We start from the raw sequence: 22,623 nt of genomic DNA on the forward strand, positions 1-22,623 counted from the left end.
AGAAACACAATCTAATTAAAGCAATCACTATTAAACACTCTAAAAGAATTATACAGAATAACAACAGCATTATATGAAAAATAGAAATAGAAGACATTGATGTACAAATGAATTAAAAATGAAATAATAATTAATGTAATTTAATATAGGATCAGACTTCTTTAACTACTGGGCTCTAATTCGACAAGCATGCGTTGGGCGGGGCTTGGTCACATGCAAAAATTAAACATAAGACAAAAATTAATTTGGAAAGCATCTAACAAAGGATCTTACAAAAATATGTGGTCAGATTTCTAAACGGGGGAACCTGTAAAGAAAGGCAAATGCACATTGGTTATACTTCTAAATGAATCAGCAGCTTACAGAGTTTTCATCAGCAGAGCACTGGATCAACAGGTCTACATTGGTCAGCATGAGGAAAAGGGCATCAGTTCAATAAACTTTGCATTCATGTATATGAACTGTCGAGAGCATAGAAAATAAAACAGAGCTAAATAGGATTAAACTGCAAAACACTGAACTGAACATAAACAGTTTCTGAATAGAAAGAGGTGACTGACATCTTCATCTTGCTAAATTAAAACCCCAAACGTTACCAGCTATGCTTCTATTGGACAAAATTTTGGGGTGGGCTAGTGAATGACCAATAAGCACCTTTTCCCCCTTTGGCTATATCTTCTTCATTTCTCCTTCCAAGTTAGAATCATGTTTGCACTGCTCTCCGGATAGCCATTTCCCATGTAACAATAATCTAGTTAAACAGCAGCACTAAACACAACATTTAGATCAGGTTACTTCCTTTCAGGAACTAAAGCACATTGTTAAAAGTTAGAATTTTTATCACAAGGAAGTACATTGCAAGAAACAGGACAGAAAGTTCCCACTGTGCACATTCAACAGGATCTTTAATAACACTTTGTTTATAAAATATTTCAAAAAGTCAGCACATTGTGCTTCTGGAAAAATACTAGAAATGCAGGCCTTTTTTCACTAATGCTAATACACTGAGAGATAAAAACATCTATAATAATAATAATTGCAAAATATTAATTTCCTCTTTAATACCAATTCAATTTATGTCAGCACATATAGTTATGACTTATTAAAATACATTTCACAGTTCATTATTAGTTTGCATAAAATTCAAATGACTGTGTTAGATAAAACTCGATGTGGCTGTTTTACATTAAAACTTGAGTGGCTGCCACCATATCAATATCACATTCGTCATTATTAATCAATTATTTATTAAAAATACATTTTCAATAAACGTTAATTAGTATTTAATAATTTAGCAAAACATGTTCTATGGTGGACACCCTGTAAGCCATAATTGTACTGCTGCACATTTATTTTTCTAATATGCATTTTCTCCGTTTAGGCCTTTTAGGGCACATTAATCATATCATTTCAGTTACACATTTTTATTAATAATGTTTGCTCTCTAACAGGACCTAGGGTGATATTTAAGTGTTATTGCTGTTTGTGAGAAGTAATATGATGAAAATGAAAGGAAAAGGCAAGGAGATGAAGAACATCAGCTTGTGGTCATGTGTAAATACCCGGCTACACCTGAGGTCTGTAATGAGGGGTTTAGCCATCAGCAGGGTGGTTGGAGAACAACTAGAACATGCTACCTGTTGAGAGCAATGTGTTCCATTCAGTAAGAGACCCCGACATGTACACAACCTGAATCTCCACCATGTAACCCAGGATGTACAGCTCTTTGGGTTGTTTGATGTATGATGGAAGCTGGGGAAGGAATTCCTCTGCTGACAAGTTTTCATCATAAAGTTTTCTTTGATTATGCTATCTCCTAATTCAATGGAACTCATTTTATCAAACTTCAGTGGATAGGAGAGTGAGACAGCCCCACTGGGATAAAGAGGCATGACTATCATGATACAAAAGCATCTACGCATTAAGCAAATTAACATTGAAATTACTTTAGCTGCTACATAACACTATTAACCATCTGAATTGTACTACTTTGGTCCACTTTGGAAGACCTCATTGCTGAATGTCCCTACTCAGAATCAAATTAGTGGTTTCCAAACCATACCAATGGCTCTGTCTCTGACACAACAAACTCACAAAGTTGGTAATGATTTTTTTTTTATATAGAACTTTTGTTATAACATTTTATCAACAGTCTATTGTTTTTAACACAGTAAAAGATTGCTAAATGTTTTTTTGAGTAATATCAAGTGTAAACCCAGTGAAGTGCATGAAACATAACATTTAGCTAACTGTGCATGTGCTTTATTAAACAGAACCACCTTTCTAGACCATGAAAAATAAACATTTAACTCTAAAGATATTTGGCTTCTGAAATAGATCCCAAAACTATAGAAGCCTTAGAACAAATTAATTCAAAATATGTATAGCTTTTGTATTTCACCTTTCAGAGTTAGCTCACCCCTTAATTGTTAGCAACTCCACCAAACAATATGCCTCCCCCACACAGAAGTCAAACCAAAATGCACATTTCTCGCTTTAATGCAGTCATCCCAATTATTTGCAGACGTGTTCTTTGCTTTAGATTAATTATTTTAAACCGGCCCAGCTGTGAAGCTGGGCTGCTGGCTTTAAACTCCAAACAATTACCTGATGGGAGGTTTATTTATTTCCTTAGGTGATTAGCGAGCCAATCCCAGATATGCAGGTGATTGCTACACTTCTCCATTCTCACTTGGCTGGAAGAGCTATACAAGTTGGTCACTACAGGTAGGTTGTCTCTAAGCAATGGTTTGATGACACTGCCAAGGAAAATTGGAGCCTAGGTTGTGAGTGGTGAAGCATCATGAGGGGGATTACATGATGTTCAAGTCTGACTGGAGCACTAAATATTGTAGTAATTGTGGTGAGACTTCCTTACACCCTGTAGTTGCCTTCAAGAGCTATAAAGACTGATTTGTCATTCAGTTTAAGTTTTAATAAAATCGGCCATTAGAAATGGATCTCATTTTCTTGCACTTGTTGGCTTTTTTCAGGCTCCGGTGAAGAGCATCAGGTTTCACCATGGAGGCAGCTGTAGACTTTAACATAAGAGGCTCCCACGTGATTTAATATTATTAATAATGGAGATGTATTTGTAGCAAGCCTTAGGTCTCGCTGGATTTTCGCAAGCAGTGACCTCCCCCTCTATGTTCTAGCACAGATGTTAGTGCAATAACACAAGGAAGAGCTTTCTCCCCAAAGTGAGTATTCTCAGTTCTCTTTCACCGCTCTTGTGGTTATCCGGTTAGCAAAATTCTAGTTTTGTACATGTGCAGTTATTGCTTGTGTGAATAGTGGCAGATTACCAGAATGACTGAAGGGTTGTTGTGGTCATATAATTGGGGCCATTTAATTAAAGTGTATTGGATTTCTAGATCGTTCTGATGATGGACATATCTAGATTTGCTTAGCTATGATGACTCAAATTGTTTTTACACATTTCTAATAATTTATGTCATTTTGATAATGAAATTATTTCTTCATAGTAATAACAGCCCACATATATTTCTTTTTATCACTCAGCACATCTTAGTCAGAGGCTTTAATGAATAACCTCAAACAGTACGTTATAACATTTCTGGGGATGCTGTACTTTAGTTCATCTTAAGTAAAGGCAATCGATTTCTCCCTTGATCAGCCAAAAATATACCACAAATTTCATAAGGTAACAGTATAGAATAGTAAAGGGCCCTGTTGGAAAATGGGTAATTGGTAAGGGCAGGTAGGTACCTACACTTAGCAATAGGCCACTAACCTCCACTTAGGTCCACTTACGTCTCAGTAAATTAAAACCAGCTCAACCCTTGGTAGCTTGGCAACGAGCGGCAAGGCTTAACTGAGGAGACAGAGGGCCTGATTCTAATGTTGACGGGCGGCGGGAGCCGCCCGCCAAGCTACCGCCGCTGAATGACCGCACCGCGGTCAAAAGACCGCGGCGGCCATTTAGACATTTCCTCTGGGCCGGCGGGCGCTCTCCAAAAGAGCGCCCGCCGGCCCAGAGGAAATGCCCCTGCAACGAGGACGCCGGCTCAGAATTGAGCCGGCGGAGTTGCAGGGGTGCGACGGGTGCAGTTTGCACCCGTCGCGTATTTCAGTGTCTGCTTAGCAGACACTGAAATACTTTCCGGGGCCCTCTTACGGGGGCCCCTGCCGTGCCCATGCCATTGGCATGGGCACGGCAGGGGCCCCCAAGGGCCCTGTGGCACCCCCTACCGCCATCCTGTTCCTGGCGGGCGAACCGCCAGGAACAGGATGGCGGTAGGGGGTGTCAGAATCCCCCATGGCGGCGCAGCAAGCTGCGCCGCCATGGGGGATTCAAAGGGCAGCGGTAAACCGGCGGGAGACCGCCGGTTTGCCTCTTCTGACCGTGGCCGAAGCGCCGCGGTCAGAATGCCCTGCGGGGCACCGCTGGCCTGTCGGCGGTGCTCCCGCCGACCCTGGCCCCGGCGGTCTTAGTCAGAATGACCCCCAGAGTGTCAAATATCACAAAACAGTAATTAAATAAAACACAGGAAACAGTTTAAAAATCCAAAACCAATATATAAAAATAGAATATATTTGTATCTTTAAAATGACACAAAAACGAATAAAATCGGATAAGGGGAACCGGAGATATGAATTTTCAAAGAATTATTGTTTTTTAGCGCCTAGAAACAAAAAGTGCCAATCTGGTCATCTGGTTGCACCTCGACCAGGGCAAAGTCAAAGTTTAAGGCCGACCGCGATGGAGCCCGGCTCGGCTACAGGCTGCGGGAGGCCTCGTCAAAAGTTTACCTTTTCACTTAGTCATTTTTCTGAAGATTTTCTTCAGCGGGAAGAACCTGCCAGTCCAATGCGACCTCCTGGAACCCTTCTCCGGATACACGTCGTGGGAATCCTCAGTGGAGATTTTTACCTTTGGACTTTTCGAGGTGAAAATCCTTCGACCGGGGTAAACCTGGATCTTGATCCGACGTCCTTGGAGCCCTCCTCAGATACGCTGGCTGGGAGGTCCCGGTCAACTTTGTACGTTTGGATTTAGTCTCTTTTTTGGAGACTTTCTTCACTGGGACGAACCTGCAATTCAGGCCGGGTCGCGGTTGAGGCAAGCCAGCTAGAGTTGCCGCAGCAGGTCGGTCCTTCTATGGAGCTTTTTTTCAAAAGCTCTCCAAACTTCTCCAGACTTCTGGATCTTCTCCCAGATGTTCCTTTAAGGTTCTTTTGGGGTCCACAGCTCACCCCAAGGATCCAGAAGCTCTGAGATGATCCTTGGGGGTGTGGACTACAACTCCCAGAATGAACCTGGTGCAAACTCCTTTTTGGCCACTGGACAGTGGAAAGCTGGTTGATTTCTTCAGGAGTTGGTGCAGGGGACTCTGGTTAGCAATTTCTCAATTGTGGCAAACAGGGAGTACCTCCTTGAACCAGTTGAAGCCAGACAAAGTCCTTCTTGTGGTGAAGCCCAAGTGTGAAGCTGGTGCAGTCCTTTTGAGTGCAGGTTCCAGGTGCAGGCTAGGGGTCCTTCTTCTCCTTTGGTTCTTCCTTGTTGCAATCTGATGGGGATCTGAGGTGTGGGTGCAGGTCTGCCTGTTTTATCCTTGCTCCTGGGTGAAAAACAGATGGGTCCTGATTCTCCAATCAGGTGCAGGGTCCGTCCCCCTGTGATGACCACTTCCTGGGAAGTGTGGCAAAAATCAATCCCAGGAGGCAACATTCTTATAAAATCCATCATGGCTGAAAATGATTTTTGGAGGTTACTTCTGGCTGAGCCCACCCACTGGTGTGGCTAAAAATTATAAACACACCCCTCTCTTGCCCTCTCCTAATCTAATCAAGGGGGCACCTAGTTGTCTGGGGTTGCAGGATGTGGGGGTGTTTCTGGGTTGCACCAAATGTCCTTCTCCGCCTTTGAAGACCAGTTTGGCAGCCCTCCCCCTTCCTGCCTCACCATCTGCTGAGGGGAGATTCCCTCGTACAGGCACATCTCTTTGTGTGAAGCCAGGCCACTTCACACCTCATCAAGACAGCCTGGCCAGGCTGCCAGAGGTTGGCAAATCTGAGCACAGCAGCAAAAACAATGCAGGGCTGAAATTGGCAAATTTTCAGGTAAAGTTTAAAACTCATTACGTGCACAAGTTATATTAAATCTGGAAGTTGTGGAAATTATTATAACAATTCATTTGATACCAAACTCTTTGTATCTGTCATTTAAAGGGACTTTTAAAGTTAAAATAAAGTCTCCCCATTCTAGCCTATGAAGGCCATTCACTGCAATGAGGGGAAATGGATTTGGCTGTTATTACCTCACCAGGGCTTATAAAACTACTGCTATAAGGTCACTGCTTATAGTTACATGGCACCCAGCCCTAGGGGCACATAGGGCACACCTTAGGCGTGACTTATATGTAAAATTAAGGTAGTTTAAGACTTTGGAACTACTTTTATTTCCAAAGTCAAATTTGCATATAACTTTAATTTAAAGGCAGCCAGCAAAGCAGGCCTGCCTCTAAAATGACACTGGGCACCTCAGCAGTTCACCTATGGGTGCACTACCTATCCTGTGGTCCCTAAACCTACATGCCCTACCATATACTATGGACTTATAGGTAGTTTAACTTAGCCAATTATAATTAGCCTAATTTGCATATCCACTTTACATAGAGCACTGGCCCTGGGACTGGTAAGCAGTACCCAGGGCACAGCCAAGAGTCACTGACATGGTGAGCAAAAGAACGATGGATAGAACCCAGATCTGTGACTGGGGGTGAGTGTTTGAAAAGTTTTAACACTCCGTCCATGATCCTTTTGTGTTGCTAAAGTTGCCCTAAGTGGGAATGGTATGGCCAGACGTGGGTCCCTTGCTCATTGTGCCATTGGATTCAAGTTTGCCTAGCTGCTGAAGGGTGATACCCTGAAACCGGTCCTAGGATGCTTGTTCCCAGTACATGGAGAACCTGGCTTGGCAGTTCAGGCTGGACTGTTCCCATGGGGAACAGGGTCAAGACTGATTTGCATATGGCTGGCTCCAAACGGGGGTGGCATGGTGAGCAAAAGAACAATGGATTAAACCCAGATCTGTGACTGGGGGGTGAGTGTTTGAAAAGTTTCAACACTCCGTCCATCATCCTTTTGTGTTGCTAAAGTTGCCCTGAGTGGGAAGGGTATGCCCAGACGTTGGTCCCTTGCTCATTGTGCCATTGGATTCAAGCTAGCCTGGCTGCTGGAGGGTGATACCGTGAAACCGGTCCTAGGATGCTTGTTTCCAGTCCAGGGAGGACCTGGCTTGGCAGTTCGGGCTGGACTGTTCCAATGGGGAACAGGGTCAAGACTGATTTGCATATGGCTTGTTCCAAAGTGGGGTGGCATGGTGAGCAAAAGAACAATGGGTTAAACCCAGATCTGTGACTGGGGGTGAGTGTTTGAAAAGTTTCAACACTCCGTCCATCATCCTTTTGTGTTGCTAAAGTTGGTCTAAGTGGGAAGGGTATGCCCAGACGTGGGTCCCTTGCTCATTGTGCCATTGGATTCAAGCTAGCCTAGCTGATGAAGGGTGATACTCTGAAACCGGTCCTAGGATGCTTGTTTCCGGTGCAGGGAGGACCTTGCTTGGCAGTTCGGGCTGGACAGTTCCCATGGGGAACAGGGTCAAGACTGATTCGCATATGGCTGGCCCAAATTGGGGTGGCATGGTGAGCAAAAGAACTATGGATTAAACCCAGATCTGTGTCTGAGGGTGAGTGTTTGAAAAGTTTCAACACTCCATCCATCATCCTTTTGTGTTGCTAAAGTTGCCCTAAGTGGTAATGGTATGCCCAGATGTGGGTCCCTTGCTCATTGTGCCATTGGATTCAAGCTAGCCTAGCTGATGAAGGGTGGTACCCTAAAACCGGTCCTAGGATGCTTGTTTCCGGTCCAGGGAGGACCCGGCTTGGCAGTTTGGGCTGGACTGTTCCCATGGGGAACAGGGTCAAGACTGATTTGCATATGGCTTGTTCCAAAGTGGGGTGGCATGGTGAGCAAAAGAACAATGGGTTAAACCCAGATCTGTGACTGGGGGTGAGTGTTTGAAAAGTTCCAACACTCCGTCCATCATCCTTTTGTGTTGCTAAAGTTGCCCTAAGTGGGAAGGGTATCCCCAGTCGTGGGTCCCTTGCTCATTGTGCCATTGGATTCAAACTAGCCTAGCTGCTGAAGGGTGATACCTTGAAACTGGTCCTCGGATGCTTGTTTCCAGTCCAGGGAGGACCTGGCTTGGCAGTTTGGGCTGGACTGTTCCCATGGGGAACAGGGTCAAGACTGATTTGCATATTGCTGGTTCCAAACTGGGGTGGCATGGTGAGCAAAAGAACGATGGATTAAACCCACATCTGTGACTGGGGGTGAGTGTTTGATAAGTCTCAACACTCCATCCATCACCTCAGTAGTTGTTCGGCAGACGGTTTGAACCGTCTGCTGAACTTCCGACAGAAGATTGCCATCACAATGACTACCTGCCTGCCGGACCCATTAAGAGTTTTTCCGCTGGGCTGGCAGTCGAAAACCTCAGTTTCTGCCCGTCAGCAAAGGAGAAACAGGCTACATCATTGTCTTTGGCTCGTAATTGAGCCAGCACCAATGCTGTAGCCCACAGGGTGCACTAGCACCCTCGCAATGTTCATTGTCTGCAGACAGTGAACATTGCGACGGTGCTGGGCAGGAAGACCACTGCCATTGCCAAGTGCATGGGTAATGCAGTGGTCGCCCTGTGGCCCCCCTGCACCTGCTCTCCACCAGCCTTTTCATGGGCTGGAGTAGAATGAGGTTGAAATCTGCAGGCCAGTGCTGCATGCAGCGCTGCCCTGGCAGGTTGCGATGTCTGCCAATGTCAGGCCATCAAGATCATGGATCCTGGCGGTGCTGATGCTTTCCTGGCGGTCTCACTGCCAGGGTCTTTATGTGGTGGTCAGACCACCACAGAAGCGGTGGTCCTGACCGCCACCACCAGGATGGCGGTCTGAAGACCGACAACCTCATTATAAGGCCCAAAATATATAGTTATGTAATCTGTAGCTTTTTGGGGATATTTGATATCACAGAAATGTATTTGTTGATATTATTTCAAGGAAGCTTAAGATAACCAGTGTCAGACAAGATAAGCATTGTACCATTGCATCACAGGCACACTCAGGTGTAGGTCATAAGATCAGATCACATAAATAACTGTTTCTGGAACAAATTCAGTTCTGAAGAAAACTTTCAGAAACATACTAAAAAGTCTTAAGCACATTTAATCTGTAGCATAACTTACTAAGCCCTACTAAGGTGGAATGCTAATTTTATTGTAAATAGTAAAATAAAATGTCCTAAATAGTATTAATGGCATACCACCACTCCCAGGTGATGAAGCTGAAATTGTTGCATGTGACAAATACTAGAATTAAATGTACTTTGTCTAATTGATAATAATACTGCACAGATTCAATACTAACTTGTCACTCCCATACACTGTGGTCCTAACACTGTCCAGGGCATGGACCAATCAATAGCCCATTTTACTCTTTGTATTTAAAGTATCAAATGATCACATGTCTTCTCTTTTTAAGTCATTTGTTTTCTAGTTCAATATAGTTCTTCTTTTGATCATGACAAAGGTACTCATTAGGAGTTTGGTGGATGGAAACATCTGTCTGCCAAACTCCCGACAAGGAGACTATTGCGGTGCTGGCGTTCTTCCCACCGGCCCCATTACAACTTTCCCACTGGGCTGTCCAGAGGAAACCAAGGTTTCTACCAGTCAGTCCAGTGTGGCAGCATTGCTCCTGGCTCGTAATAGAGTCAGCAGCAATGCTGCTGCACACAGGGTGCACCAGCACCACAGCAGAAAGTATGCATTACAGGGGTGCTGGGCAGGGGGGCCCCTGAATTGCCCATGCCATGGGCATGGGCCGTGCAAGGGGCCCCCCTGAGCCCTCTGCACATTTTCTCCACCAGACTTTTCATGATGTTGGAACTGCAATGAAAAGGCTGGTGGAGAACAAGATTGTAATCAGCAGGGCAGCGCTGAGTTCAGCGCCACCCTGGCTGATTACAACCAGGACCGCCATCAGCACATCGGGATCTAGGATTCTGGCGGGGATTGCGGTAAGTTGGCAGCTCTGCCCGTCAACCTCATAATGTGGTGGTCTGACAGCCACCGCGAGTCTGGAGAACCTCCTTAAGAAGCCAGACTCTTAATTGGACCCAAAGTATTCCGTTCTACACAGCAGTGTGTCTCAAAGCCCTCGTGCATTTTAGGCTGGGCTCTTCTCTCTATTGGCAAATAGTGGAGACCACTTTATATGATACACATTCTCTCTTAAATATTTTTGATAATTTTACTTTGGGGTTTCAATGATGCATATAGAAAAGATTGGATTTAGAGAAATAATCTGTTCATCCAGTTGTGTTTTCAAATTCCTGTTCCTTTTCAATACTAATTTTCAGAAATTGTTTCCTTCATGGCATGATATGGCACATTCAGTTTTCCAAAATAAACTTTTCCAGCATGTAGATTTTTTTATTCATTAAACAGACATTTTTTTATGTCCAATACAGTATCTTAAAAAAATTCTAGGATGAAAGATTAGTTCATTTAAATGTTGAAACATGAATAGGATTTTTGGAAGTAACTTTGAATTACAGGAGGCTGCAAATATAAAGTTTTTTTCATCTGTACTGTCAATTAGTAATGTCACATAAACAGAAAGGTATAATAGGCCAGACGAAGAGGGGTACTATCACTAATTCATTATCTAAGGATTGGATTTGTGGCCAGAATTATGTCAGTTTTCTTTTAGGAGTAATTAATGTGCTGCACGGTTCTCAAAAGAGTACCAGAAGGTTAATTACCAGTCAAGACAACATCCAACAACTGGTTAAACATTCTGTTGTTTTATTAGGATAGAGTGTTTGTGTTGTGGTCTCTTATATTTTTGGAACATGCTGAATGATTCTGAGGCCATGGGGTACCTCATGTGTTGACATTGCTCATAAGAACTGATGGAAGAAGTGTCAGACACATACACTTGGCAATGGTAAAATTGTGCCCTCTGGCTTAAAAAAATGCATTCCCCGCCTAAGAAAGTTTGAAGACTTTCTTGAGCCAAAAAAGACAAATTATACTTTGAGGTATCTATTTTGTCATAAAACAGTTCTAAGACAATGTTAGTTTTCTACTTACGGGATTAAGACCATATTAAAACTTTCAATCACTGATTCTGACAGTCATTCGAAGATTTTAGTGAGAAGAACTCAACAGCCTTTCTTTTTCCCAAGGGATGGAAAACAGATCGGATTTGTTGGCCGAGACATGTCCTATGACTTCAGCCTACAAGAGACAAGGTACCTGGCTGCGATCACACCCATCAAAGTGGTAAGGAGAGTGACGAAGAATAAATGGTATAGACATTCATCTAGAATGAATGACTGTGAGGTAATAGAGTACTACTAAAACTGTGACACACTCTGTCCGAGGTTTTTTGATACATCTATATCTCATTTTTATGTATCACAACCTATTTCTAAGCTTGTTAATCAATCCGGTTTGCTGAGTTATCACTACTCAGCAACATTTCAGCAGTAGACATATATTTCCAAACAATACAGTAGATACTCAAAAAAATATAACACTACTGTCTGTGACTATAGTAATTTATAAATCATTATTCCACTAAAGACTATTTAGGTTCATTGTTTCAATGCTTACTAGAATACGTTATATGATGATGTTTACAGACAAGTTTAGATGCTAACTTCCCATCTTAATACCCACACTCATATTGTGAACCAACAAATGTTGTCCGTATAAGCACTGATAAAAGCTACAGGAGCTACCCATAGCGAAGGTAGACAAGTGTACTAGTTATTATAAACAGTGATGTACCAGGGATCTTTTTATTATATTGACTGAATAATCTACATTGTCTTCATGTAATGAAACATTGATGGACATTGTGCAAGTAAGCTAGACCTGAATTAAACATTTCTCTGCAGAAAAATATTTTAGCAAACACATCAACAGGGAAATATGAAATATCCAAACCCCAGGACGTTTCATTACAATACACATTCTACTGCTTTTAATTTTGTGTTATTGCTGCCCACACCATGTTGACGATGGTCACAAGTGCTTTTTTGTGGGTTGATCAACAAGGTCCCATGGAATCTTGGATCATCTGCATAAACTATCCCTGCATAGATAACCGACCATTATGTGTCAGAGGTTCTAGAATATTTTTCTATGCACCTTCTACCATCATCTCCTCATTTGTTCCTGTCACTCTGCACTGCCTACACAATGTGTTGCTGCCACCTCTTACTCAACACAGCAACTGTATGTAGATAGTATCACAAGACATGTTCTTACTGTGCCACTTTTCTTCTGTCTACCATTATCCATCCTCCCAATTGCGCACCCTCTACTTGCAATGGCTGCCAACATGTGACGGCAGTCAGGATTCGTATGTACACTGCAAATTGGCCAATTTTTTGTGACTGTCCTACATCCACTATTCTCTAAATAACAGCCTTAAAGTTTGTTGCTATTTTACTTGCTTTAGAGTGACATATGAATGTATGTGGAAAAGGAAAAATGACACGTCCGATTGACTTTATAAATACAAAAACTGTTAGCCAGAGCTTAGCCAGAATTGCCATATCATCAGTGTCAATGATCCTATGGTAAAAATAAAATAACAATCAATTTAAGTCACAAATTTCAGTCATCTGCCAGAGATGAGTAAGGGTTATAAAGAAAAGTAAAGTTGTATATTACACTGGATAATCCTACATGATCATAAGTTTGGACAGATTTTGCACATTATGTTTACAGAGGCTGTATAATGATGCTTGGCAAAACTTGTGAAGCGACCTCTGCAAAGTACATGGAGGGGGCCCCTGGTCCAGTCAAGAGCTCTCAGGTCTGCAGCTCCTGCACAGTTTATTGCATTGAGGGCCTTCCTGGATCTCAGGGTTCCCCCAGCACCTTGGGGGTTGGAGGCCTATTGTTATGCCAGTACACATTGGTCAAGATGAGTAGACTGAAAATTCTTAAGTTGGGCATGTGTAAAGAATGCTTTAGTTATCTATAGACATTTCTGGTCAGAATTCTCTAAAATCACACATTAAATCTGATTTAGGGATAATAGAGCATGCAGGGATTCTGTGTCACGATCATTGGGATTTTCTTCTTTCACCTATGATGGCATGGCTGTCCTTCTATGAACTCTGAAAACTGAGCACTATGTATGACTCACCCCTAGGGCTACATGTATGAAAGTTCAGATTTGCGACTCGCAAATTGTGAGTCAGAGCAATTCGCAATTTGCGAGTCGCAAATCCGAATGTAGGATAGTGTCCTTGACACTATTTGCGACTCACAAGGGGGTTGCAAATGCCCACCTCATAATTATTCAGGAGGTAGGTCGCAATTTGCAGCCCCCTTGGGAATGGCAGCCCTCACAGGGATGGTAGCCTGCTGGAGACAGCAGACCACCATGTCTGTGACTGCTTTTCAATAAAGCAGTTTTTTTTGGTAATGCAGCCCGTTTTCCTTAAAGGAAAATGAGATGCATTACAAAAACAAAAAATGACATGTTTTTGTTTCATGTTTTCAGGGCAGGCAGTGGTCCATAGGACCACTGTCTGTTCTGAAAAAATGTTTTCAGTGACATTCACAAAGGGGAAAGGGTCCCAAAGGGACCCTTCCTGTTTGCAAATGTGTTAGCACCAGTGTGACACTGGTGCTAACTGCGATTGTTTTTTGATCGCGTTCGTGGTCACAAAACAATCATACATGGGACTGCAAGTCACAATTAGGAAGGGCACACCCCTTCCTAATTGCGAGTCGCAATCCCGTTTTGCGATTCGGTAAAAAGTTAACCGATTCGCAAAACTGCCTTTGTACATGGGGAAGTGCTTTTTGCAGATGTCTTTGGTAGGGCATGATCAGCTCCTCTAACAGGCAGCTAACCCTGCACTCTCCTTTGGCAGTATGACCTTGCAGAAACACATCAAGTACTTTGTTCTTCACAGCAATGTAGGCTGCTAATTCGAGGGAAGTTCTCTAAGCTACACAGATATTCTTGGATTCCCATATGATGTCTCTTTACCCGGTGGAGGAACTGCCTGTCAGACACAGCCTTCCTGGATCACAGAGGTTTCTCAAACACCATGTGGGGCGTTACCTTGGCAATGTCCACTGACAGCTGATAGACCACTCTCTAGGGGGTTAGACCCATTCCTATATGAGAAGCGGTCAGCGTTTATGCATTCTAAGAGCACAGCACTGGGACTGAAGGTGGCTCTGCTATTTTGTGTATCCGTCTTCAGTTATTCCAGTAATTACCTTTGTCTTTTAGTATCAGCAGGAATGAGGGTTGGCCTTGGAAGTCTGAAGCTCAGAAAGAGCAAAAAACAGGAACAGGAGGGACCGCCCTTCGTTCTCAACACCTATCACTGTGCTGGTGGTAACAACTCTGGGGGGACAAAAACATGGACAAAGGCTAACTCTGCACTTTAAAGGGAACCACATTAAATGGGTTCAGCAGTGCCTGCCATCAACCATGAAACACAATCTCTTATTTCAAAGTGCCATGAACATACTATGCACACAAACACATGCAGGTAAGAATAGGTACGTAGGTGACTCTCCCTGCACAGGCCTGTCCTATGTTGATGTGTGGAATATTGCAAAAAGAATATCCATAGGTCCCAATATTGTGACCAAAATATAAAAAAACTAATCAAAATATCAAACTAAATTTTGAGGTAGCAACATCACACAGGAGGGCATAGATTTACTATTCTGATTCCAACATCTGCATATCTTGGAAATGGAAATATCATCAAGGTACATAGATGCTGAGTTTGGTATAGAAAAGCCATACATACTTAACTATCAGGATTTTGATCCTGAGTATTTTGATAATGATATTGTGACTACTTGAAATTCCTTCTGTGATATTGCGGACCCACACCAACTCCTTTTACCAAAACAAATCACTTATACAACCATCAGAAAAATGAAACCTAGCTATCTGACGATAGTCTTGCCATCTAAATGAGAGGTGCTTGGTGATTCCTTCCAAATTACAGAGCCTGGTTCTCAATTGCAGGTCTTCAGAGACCAAGAGCCATGCCAAAAGCATCATAGAATTAGTTTTTGGGTAACTCTTGGAAGGGGTGTATGTTCTCAGAACCAAGCATGAGATATTCCTGTCCCAGCACTGAATATTTATGGAGTCTGCTTATGAAAAGGATAAGGTTGTTTATAGGTGAGACTGTCTATATGATAAATTGGTAATCTATAATCATGTCCTAAGTAGTTCAAATTACAGTAATACAATCCATTACAAAATGGGTTAAAAAACTAATAAGACGGCTTTAAAAATTATTCTTTGCTAAGGAATCTCTAACTGTGATGTTTATATTACCTATACCTTTAGCAGTGGATTGAAATTTTTTTATAAAGGTTTGAAATTATTTTGCTATAACTATTATTCATCTAACATATATTTTCCATTATATCAATAGAACACTAGTTAGAATATTGGAATGTTGAGAGCACCACTGAAGATAAAGGAGGAGCCGTGGCCATTATAAGCTGGTATAGGCTCAATTCTCTACAAGTTAAAATGTCCTAATACACAATATCTGCCGCTTTCTTTTCTATGACTCTGATTAGGGGAAAGCAAAAGGCAGAACCTGTGGAGCAGGTCACATAGGAGCCTTCCATCTTCCCTTGTGCCGTAACTCAGTGTCACTGGAATTATGGATTGAGAGAGGGAAGAATACTGCTCAGCTTTCAGGTCTCTGGTGTACCTGAATAATGACAAGCAGTTTAGTCATGAAAGAAGAACCAAGGGTTGACTTCAGCCTCTTTTCACAGCTATTGCTGTGAATGTCCAACAGCTAACAGTTGTGACTGTGCGCAGCTGTTGCAACAAGAACAGAGCAGAATCTTGAACAACCACACACTGTGTGGTACTGATCAATTAGGAACACGTTTAGCAAGAGTAAACAACTTGCCTTAACATGGATTACAACATCAGACATTGCAGTCCACTCTCCCCTATGAATGTACTGCATCATCTAGAAAACGACGGATCAAATTTAGGAACACATGTTCTGATTGTGCAAAATTAAAAAGTGGTTCTGATGTTTCTAGTTACAATTTGCCACAAACAGATGTAAGAGGTCTCCCCTCATTATGAGTTCTTATGATTTATGTGCAGAAATACCAGCTGATTTGACCCTCAGGATCCCACCACAATCTCCCCACCTGCCTTTGGTGATTACAAGTTGTTTCACTTGGAATGGAAAGTAACATACAGACCTGGAAATATTTCCAAATCTGTGTGATGTTCCCACTCTTTGGTTAAGCAATGAACCCAAGTCTGCAAACATTTACCACCTGCATGGGAGATTTTTGGAGGTCTTTTTGCAGGTGGTGTCAGGTAAGGGGAGGGAAGATTAGGTGAGAGCAAGCAATTTGTGCTACCTCAAATGTGCTAAATTCAGGGTTCAGTGCCTTCAGCTGATAAATAATTGAGTGTGTAATTTGAAGACTCTGCAACTCCAGATACAGAGACATTGGGAGACTCAAAATGGAATGTAGTGATAAACCACCGTAAATACAGTTGATGTCGTGAAGAAGACCTGTGTACCTTATTTGTATTGTTGAGCATAGTACACCAAATTTTCCTAACCCACATCATTTTGTCCCAGAGATAATGTAACTTATTAGGATGAAAGATATGCATCTTCAATGAAATAGTGTGGTCCTAAATAGTAGTGCTATTTCAGATATTTCATTAGGTAGTGGGAAGTTGTCTATTTCACAACATGTTATAATTACAAAATCTCTTAGACTGTTTAAATAGTTACAAATAAAAATGTAAATAATGTAATGTTAATAGACATCCCATAAAACAAAGTCATCTATGTGGAATACTGCATACTGAAATGGTAGTAAGAGTATGTGGAAAGAGCTGGACAGTGTTGAGGTCATTATTGAAGCTATTGTAATCATTATAAGACATAAATACCAGGTGGTGAGAGGAGGGAGGCATGCAGGATGGAAGTGGTTGATAAAGGAAGGAGATATCAGGAAAGTGACCTGGTTAGAGGAACAGATGAGAAGAAGTCCTATGGGAGTAATGTGAGGAGTTAACAGGGATATCCATTTACCATTTACCATTTACCATTTATTTAATTGTTATTAGCCTATCCGGCCTTAACAATAATCACACAGTAGATATCAATCCCTCGAACTCAATAAAAATCACATTAAGATAAAAAACATCTCAATACAAGGAACTATGCTTGAATTTTTGATTTAACATGTGCCGAAATGTATCCAATTTACCATGCATTATCGTAAAATCTGATTTGACCATAATTTACATAAAAACTTAACTTATTCTAGAAAAACATTATGAATCTAATATTTAAAATGTCTTATTATGGGACGAGTCATTTGGGGCCTTGCATTGCCTTCCAGTCATTTAATAAAAGACCGAGGCCTAACCCAGTTTACATTGCCCTGCACCGATTTCCCAAGCTAAATAGGTACGGGATAACATAGGCTATTGTGCCTGTGCCAACTGTAGGTGCATTGATAGACGTAATTTCCATGCTTCCAAGATATAAGTTGAGACCTTTGTCACAATGTATTTCTCATCTGAACGCATACATAGCGCTTCCGCCTCCTTGCACTTCCTAACTCCGAAAGTTCTGAAAAGTGGACGAAGGTACAATTTACGGAGTCTGAGCGTAAAGTGACATAGTAAAAGGAAATGGGAAAGTGTTTCCGGACCACCATGAAGACATGGACAACATTCGAAACTTCCCGGAGGAGCGGATTGCCATCTGTTGACCACCGCTGTCACTGGTAGGGTGCCCATACGGAATTTAAAGTAGAGAGCCCTTTTTTCCTCCGGATAAATACTGTCTATGAATATTGCTGGTTTAAGCTCTTGGTTAAACAAAATATACCGTTTGAATAAAGGGCTAAATGACTCGCACATAATCTCTGTCTTTCGCTCCCAATATGCCTTTTTTATGACAGCAAGACTAGGCCTTCCGATTTTTTCAGGATGGAGCCAAAAGTCATCCTGGCCAATAGCAGCCAGGATAGTTGAAATATGTTTGAACCAGGGCAGTTTCCGATGGTTTTGCAACTTCATGATATCCTTGAGTACGTCTCTGAATGGTTTTGAGAGCCTCTTTTGTCCAAATACGGATCCAGTATCTTCCTGGAGCCAGAGCGATGTAGTCCTCAACCTTTCTCATCTGTAGATCAATTCTTATTGCTTTCATTGGTGTAGCATTACCTAGACAAAGTAGTTGGCGTAAGAATTTGTTCTCGGTTACTTGTATTGATGGAATCTTTCTGAATCCCCAAATCTCTGCGCTGTAAAGTGCTGCGGCTCTTGCTTTTGTTTTGTATGCAAGCAGCGCGGAGCTCACGGAGTGATTGCCTGTAGCCTTTGCAAATCTGAGTACTGCTCCGGCTTGTTGGGCCAAGGAAATTCTGCTTTTGTAGATTTGTGGTTTCCATGTCTGTTTTTCATCTAATCTGCAGCCCAGGTAATCATAGGAGGCCATTCGGGCCAAAGGCTTATTATTTACCCTAAAGTCGATTAACAGGGATATCAAGAGAAAGTGACTGGTACATTCATGAATACGATACTGTGAAAAGTAGATCTGATTATGCAAATACAAATCAATTTTCTTTTTATTCTATTACAGGGTGATGAGTTGCAGACAGAATGCACCTACAATACAACAGAACGTTCCAGTGTAACATATGTAAGTTAAATGTTACAACTGTGCTTTCATTTACTAGTTTGAAATTGCTTGGACTCAATACTTACATATGTGTGTTCCTTCATCAATGGGTGTAGCCCCACTGTGACTGCAAGAAGAAAACAAAATCAGTCTCAATGTCTTAGGGAGTATCACACAGAAACAATATACACTAGCCCTTAAACACTAGACATCAATATCTGGTGAATGCTTGGATGCAGCAAATATTAGCCTAATGTTTAAGGTCAAGGTCCCTAGAGTCTGCTAGGTCAGTGCTACAATTAGGTCACTGGAAATAGCAGCCTTTTGTCAGCAGAATGGATGTCATTTCCTCCCCAGTTGCAACAATGGACTAGAAGACACTTTCCTGCTACGGGAAAGAAAGTACTTGAACAATAAAATGACATTTTGCCTTGGCTCAAATGTGCTGCATTAAAGCACTAGTATCTTTTCAGGGGGTGGTGTCTAAATCATAGAATGATTCTATTCCTTATAAATGTCATGTCTAGCACGCCCCACATGGCTTACAGCAATAGGTCTGATGACCTGTCCAAATCTTTTCTTTATACCCTTTCAGTGTTCTGTTCTTTTGGAGGTACACCCTCTACATCCACCTTTTGTCACCCTTTCTCTCTGTGGTCTGATCCCCTTCTGCTGAATACTTAACATCTCATGTGAAGTTTTCTAATTCAACAATCAACTGGCCTCTTACCATTTTGTTGTCAATTGAGTGGAAAGTAACTGCTGTGAACACACATTACTTTATTCAAATATCATTCTTATTAAAAAATAAAATGGAAAAATTTAATCATTTTACTACAAGGCATTAATATCTATTAATGTTATTTCTCCACAATAATGTCAGGGGATAGATGAGGTAGTCTTAAGTATAATACTCTGTCGCTTTAGTAGACTGAATAGGTCCCAAAACATCTCATTTATCATATCATTTAATACATGTCCTAGCCTGCTTGATGAGTGTGATACCACAAAACCAGCCCCAGGATGCTTGTTTCCAGTCCGGGGAAGACATGGTGTGACAGTTTGGACGGGACTGTTCCCATAGGGAGCAGGGTCAAGATTGATATGCATATGGCTGAGTCCAAACTGGGGTGACATGGTGAGCAAAATAACAATAGATTAAACCAAAATCTGTGACTGGGGGGGAGTGTTTGAAAAGTTTCAACACTATATCCATCATTTTATTTTGGGAAATAGCTATGTATGCTCTAGGTGGCTTGGGTATGCCCAGACATAGGTCCCTTGCTCACTGCGCCACTGGATTTAAGATATACTGGCTGATGAGGGGGTGATACTCTCAGACCAATCCAAGGATACTTGTTTCTGGTCCAGAGTGAACCTGGCGTAGCAGTTTGGGCTGGACTGTTCCCATTGGAGCAGGGTCAAGACTGATCTGCATATGGCTATGTCCAAAATGGGGCGATGTGAGCAAAATAACAATAGATTAAACTTTGATCTGTGACTGTGGTTGAGCGTTTGAAAACTTTCAACACTCTGTCCATTTTATTTTGTGGTGTTGCTATATGCATACTAAGTGGCTAGGGTATTCCCAGATGTGGGTCCCTTTCTTGCTGCACCACTGGATTGAAGCTAGCCTGGCTGAGGGTGATACCCTAAAACTGGTCCCAGGATGATTGTTGCTAGAGAAGGGAGGACCTGGCTTGGCAGTTTGGGCTGGACTATTCCCATGAGGAGCAGGGTCAAGACTAATTTGCATATGGATGGGTCCACAATGGTGATGTGGTGAGCAAAAAAACTGTGGATTAAACCCAGATCTGTTACTGGTTGATGAGTGTTTCAAAAGTTTCAACACTTCGTCCATCATTTTATTTTGTGGTGTTGCTAAGCAACAATTTCTCCATTCTAATTAGGATGGTTTCACCTTCACTGTGAACGATTAGTCATCTGGTGAACGGGCTTCCAATTAAACACAACTAGCAGACAGCGTCTGTTATTCCACTTTGTCCATCATTAAATTAAGTATGGGTACCATGAGTTTGGTGAGCATGCTGCACAATTTGTGTCCTCTTATACCTACATACTCTAAATGCCCCCCAGGTGTCCTCACTAATGACTAGCGTGTTTGATTTTGCAGAAAATAAATACAGTTTAGGCCCTTCCTGGGCTACAATGCTACAAGTCCACTCCAGAAAGTCATTCGTCCACATATGAATGAAGTTTAAGGGGAGACATTCCTCCACAAATGTCACATGATCAGTTTTACCACCAAGTGATAAGCAATCACCTGGATTATTACTGGGACCTAATGACTCAACCACATCACCATGATGCTAGCCTTATTAACAGGACCCTAACTGAAGCTGGAGCAGATTCTTAAACTCGTGTAGATAACCACAACATTTTTCAAGGCTTACAGTCAGGCAGCAGCAAATAAGTTTTCCACTTATAGAGCCATTTACATTTATTGGGTGCTTTAAAGTGAGTGGGTGCTTTATGTCCTAGATGGCATCAGCAGACTATGAAGGGCTACTCAGTGTTGGGAGGGACAACACGATCACACCTGTCGTAGCAAGACCAGATAGAACAATTGTATGGGGCAAGGATGCAGTTTCTCTACGTTTTTTTCCTCTTTGTGTCTTATTCTGTGGATGTATATATGTTGAAGTACAAGTCCATGTCACCAAATCTTGCTAAACGTTCTGTAGGGAATCATATTGTTAAACTGAGTATGAAAGTCTCTGTATGAGCAGTTTCTGTGATCCTGCAACGGTGTGGATATCAGGGAAGCACTTGATTCCAGAGTAGGATAAACATCTTATTTATCTAACTTATTTGAGGTGAAATTGAAATAGAGCACAATACAATAATGTACGTGATATGCACCTATATTGATTACTTTAACTTTCAATTTTTAGTGAATCCACTAAAGTATTAGGAGAGATCTCAAGTTGAAGGCATCTAGACTATTTTAATGACAAGCACTGAGATCATCGGGCTAAGGTTTTGTGAAAATGGCTTAGTAATCAGAAATTCTGTTTGGTGTTTTTGCAACACAACCTGGCATATTTGAGGCAGTTTATCAAAGAGAATATCTAAATCTTTAGAGGTTAGAAATGCTTTAAATTGCAGACATATATGGGGTAGTTACTTCAAATGAGTCACTTAATTGCAGAAATGATTTGAATGGTCCTGGAGAAGAGATGAAACATGAAATCTATTTGGAGTCACGGTGTGCATCTGGGTGAGTCCATCTGACTAGTAATCAGTTGTTCTATAGCTAAGTAGTGAGAATGTATGAGTTTTTCAAGATGTTTAGCCAGATCAGATCAAAATCTTATTATGTTTAAATTTAATTTATTTTGGGTTATATCGAGAATCTGGGAATCAGAATAAAAGATATTTGGGTGGGTAATCCAGAAAAGCTTCAAATAAATACAGTATAGGTAGACATGTGTGAAACTAGTAAGACATGCACATAGTGCATCGCAGTCATGATTTTTCAAATTGGGTAGAGCCCAGTTGTCTCTAATACTTAGGTCCTGATTCGGAACTGAGTATGAGACACTCCTTCACAACGGTGACAAATAGCCCAACTGCCAACATCTAAATCCCATAGCATCTAATGAATTAAGATTTCGGGACATAGGATATCTGTTAGAAATTAGATCTTTGGTTGGCAGTCAGGTTAACTCCTGTCCATGCAAGGACCCTCACTCTAGTCAGGGTAAAAGAGAATCACCCTCAGCTAACCCCTGCTTACCCCTTGGTAGCTTGACACGAGCAGTAGGCTTAACTTCAGAGTGCTAGGTGTAAAGTATTTGTACCAACACGCACAGT

At 41.8% G+C, this 22,623-nt stretch overlaps 1 protein-coding gene across 1 annotated transcript in view; it reads left to right on the forward strand.

Annotated features, from left to right (window-relative positions):
- Positions 1–2,639: 2,639 nt before the first annotated feature.
- LOC138247157 (DBH-like monooxygenase protein 2) overlaps positions 2,640–22,623 on the forward strand; it is a 72,752-nt gene continuing 52,768 nt past the window's right edge. The window contains exons 1-3 of the mRNA XM_069201897.1: positions 2,640–2,727; positions 11,272–11,368; positions 18,748–18,807. Of these exons, the coding sequence (XP_069057998.1) occupies positions 2,660–2,727; positions 11,272–11,368; positions 18,748–18,807 (225 nt within the window). The 5' untranslated portion in view covers positions 2,640–2,659. The remainder of the gene's footprint in view (positions 2,728–11,271; positions 11,369–18,747; positions 18,808–22,623) is intronic.

The sequence above is a fragment of the Pleurodeles waltl genome, chromosome 7 (assembly GCF_031143425.1).
Source record: "Pleurodeles waltl isolate 20211129_DDA chromosome 7, aPleWal1.hap1.20221129, whole genome shotgun sequence".
NCBI classification, from domain to species: Eukaryota; Metazoa; Chordata; class Amphibia; order Caudata; family Salamandridae; genus Pleurodeles; species Pleurodeles waltl.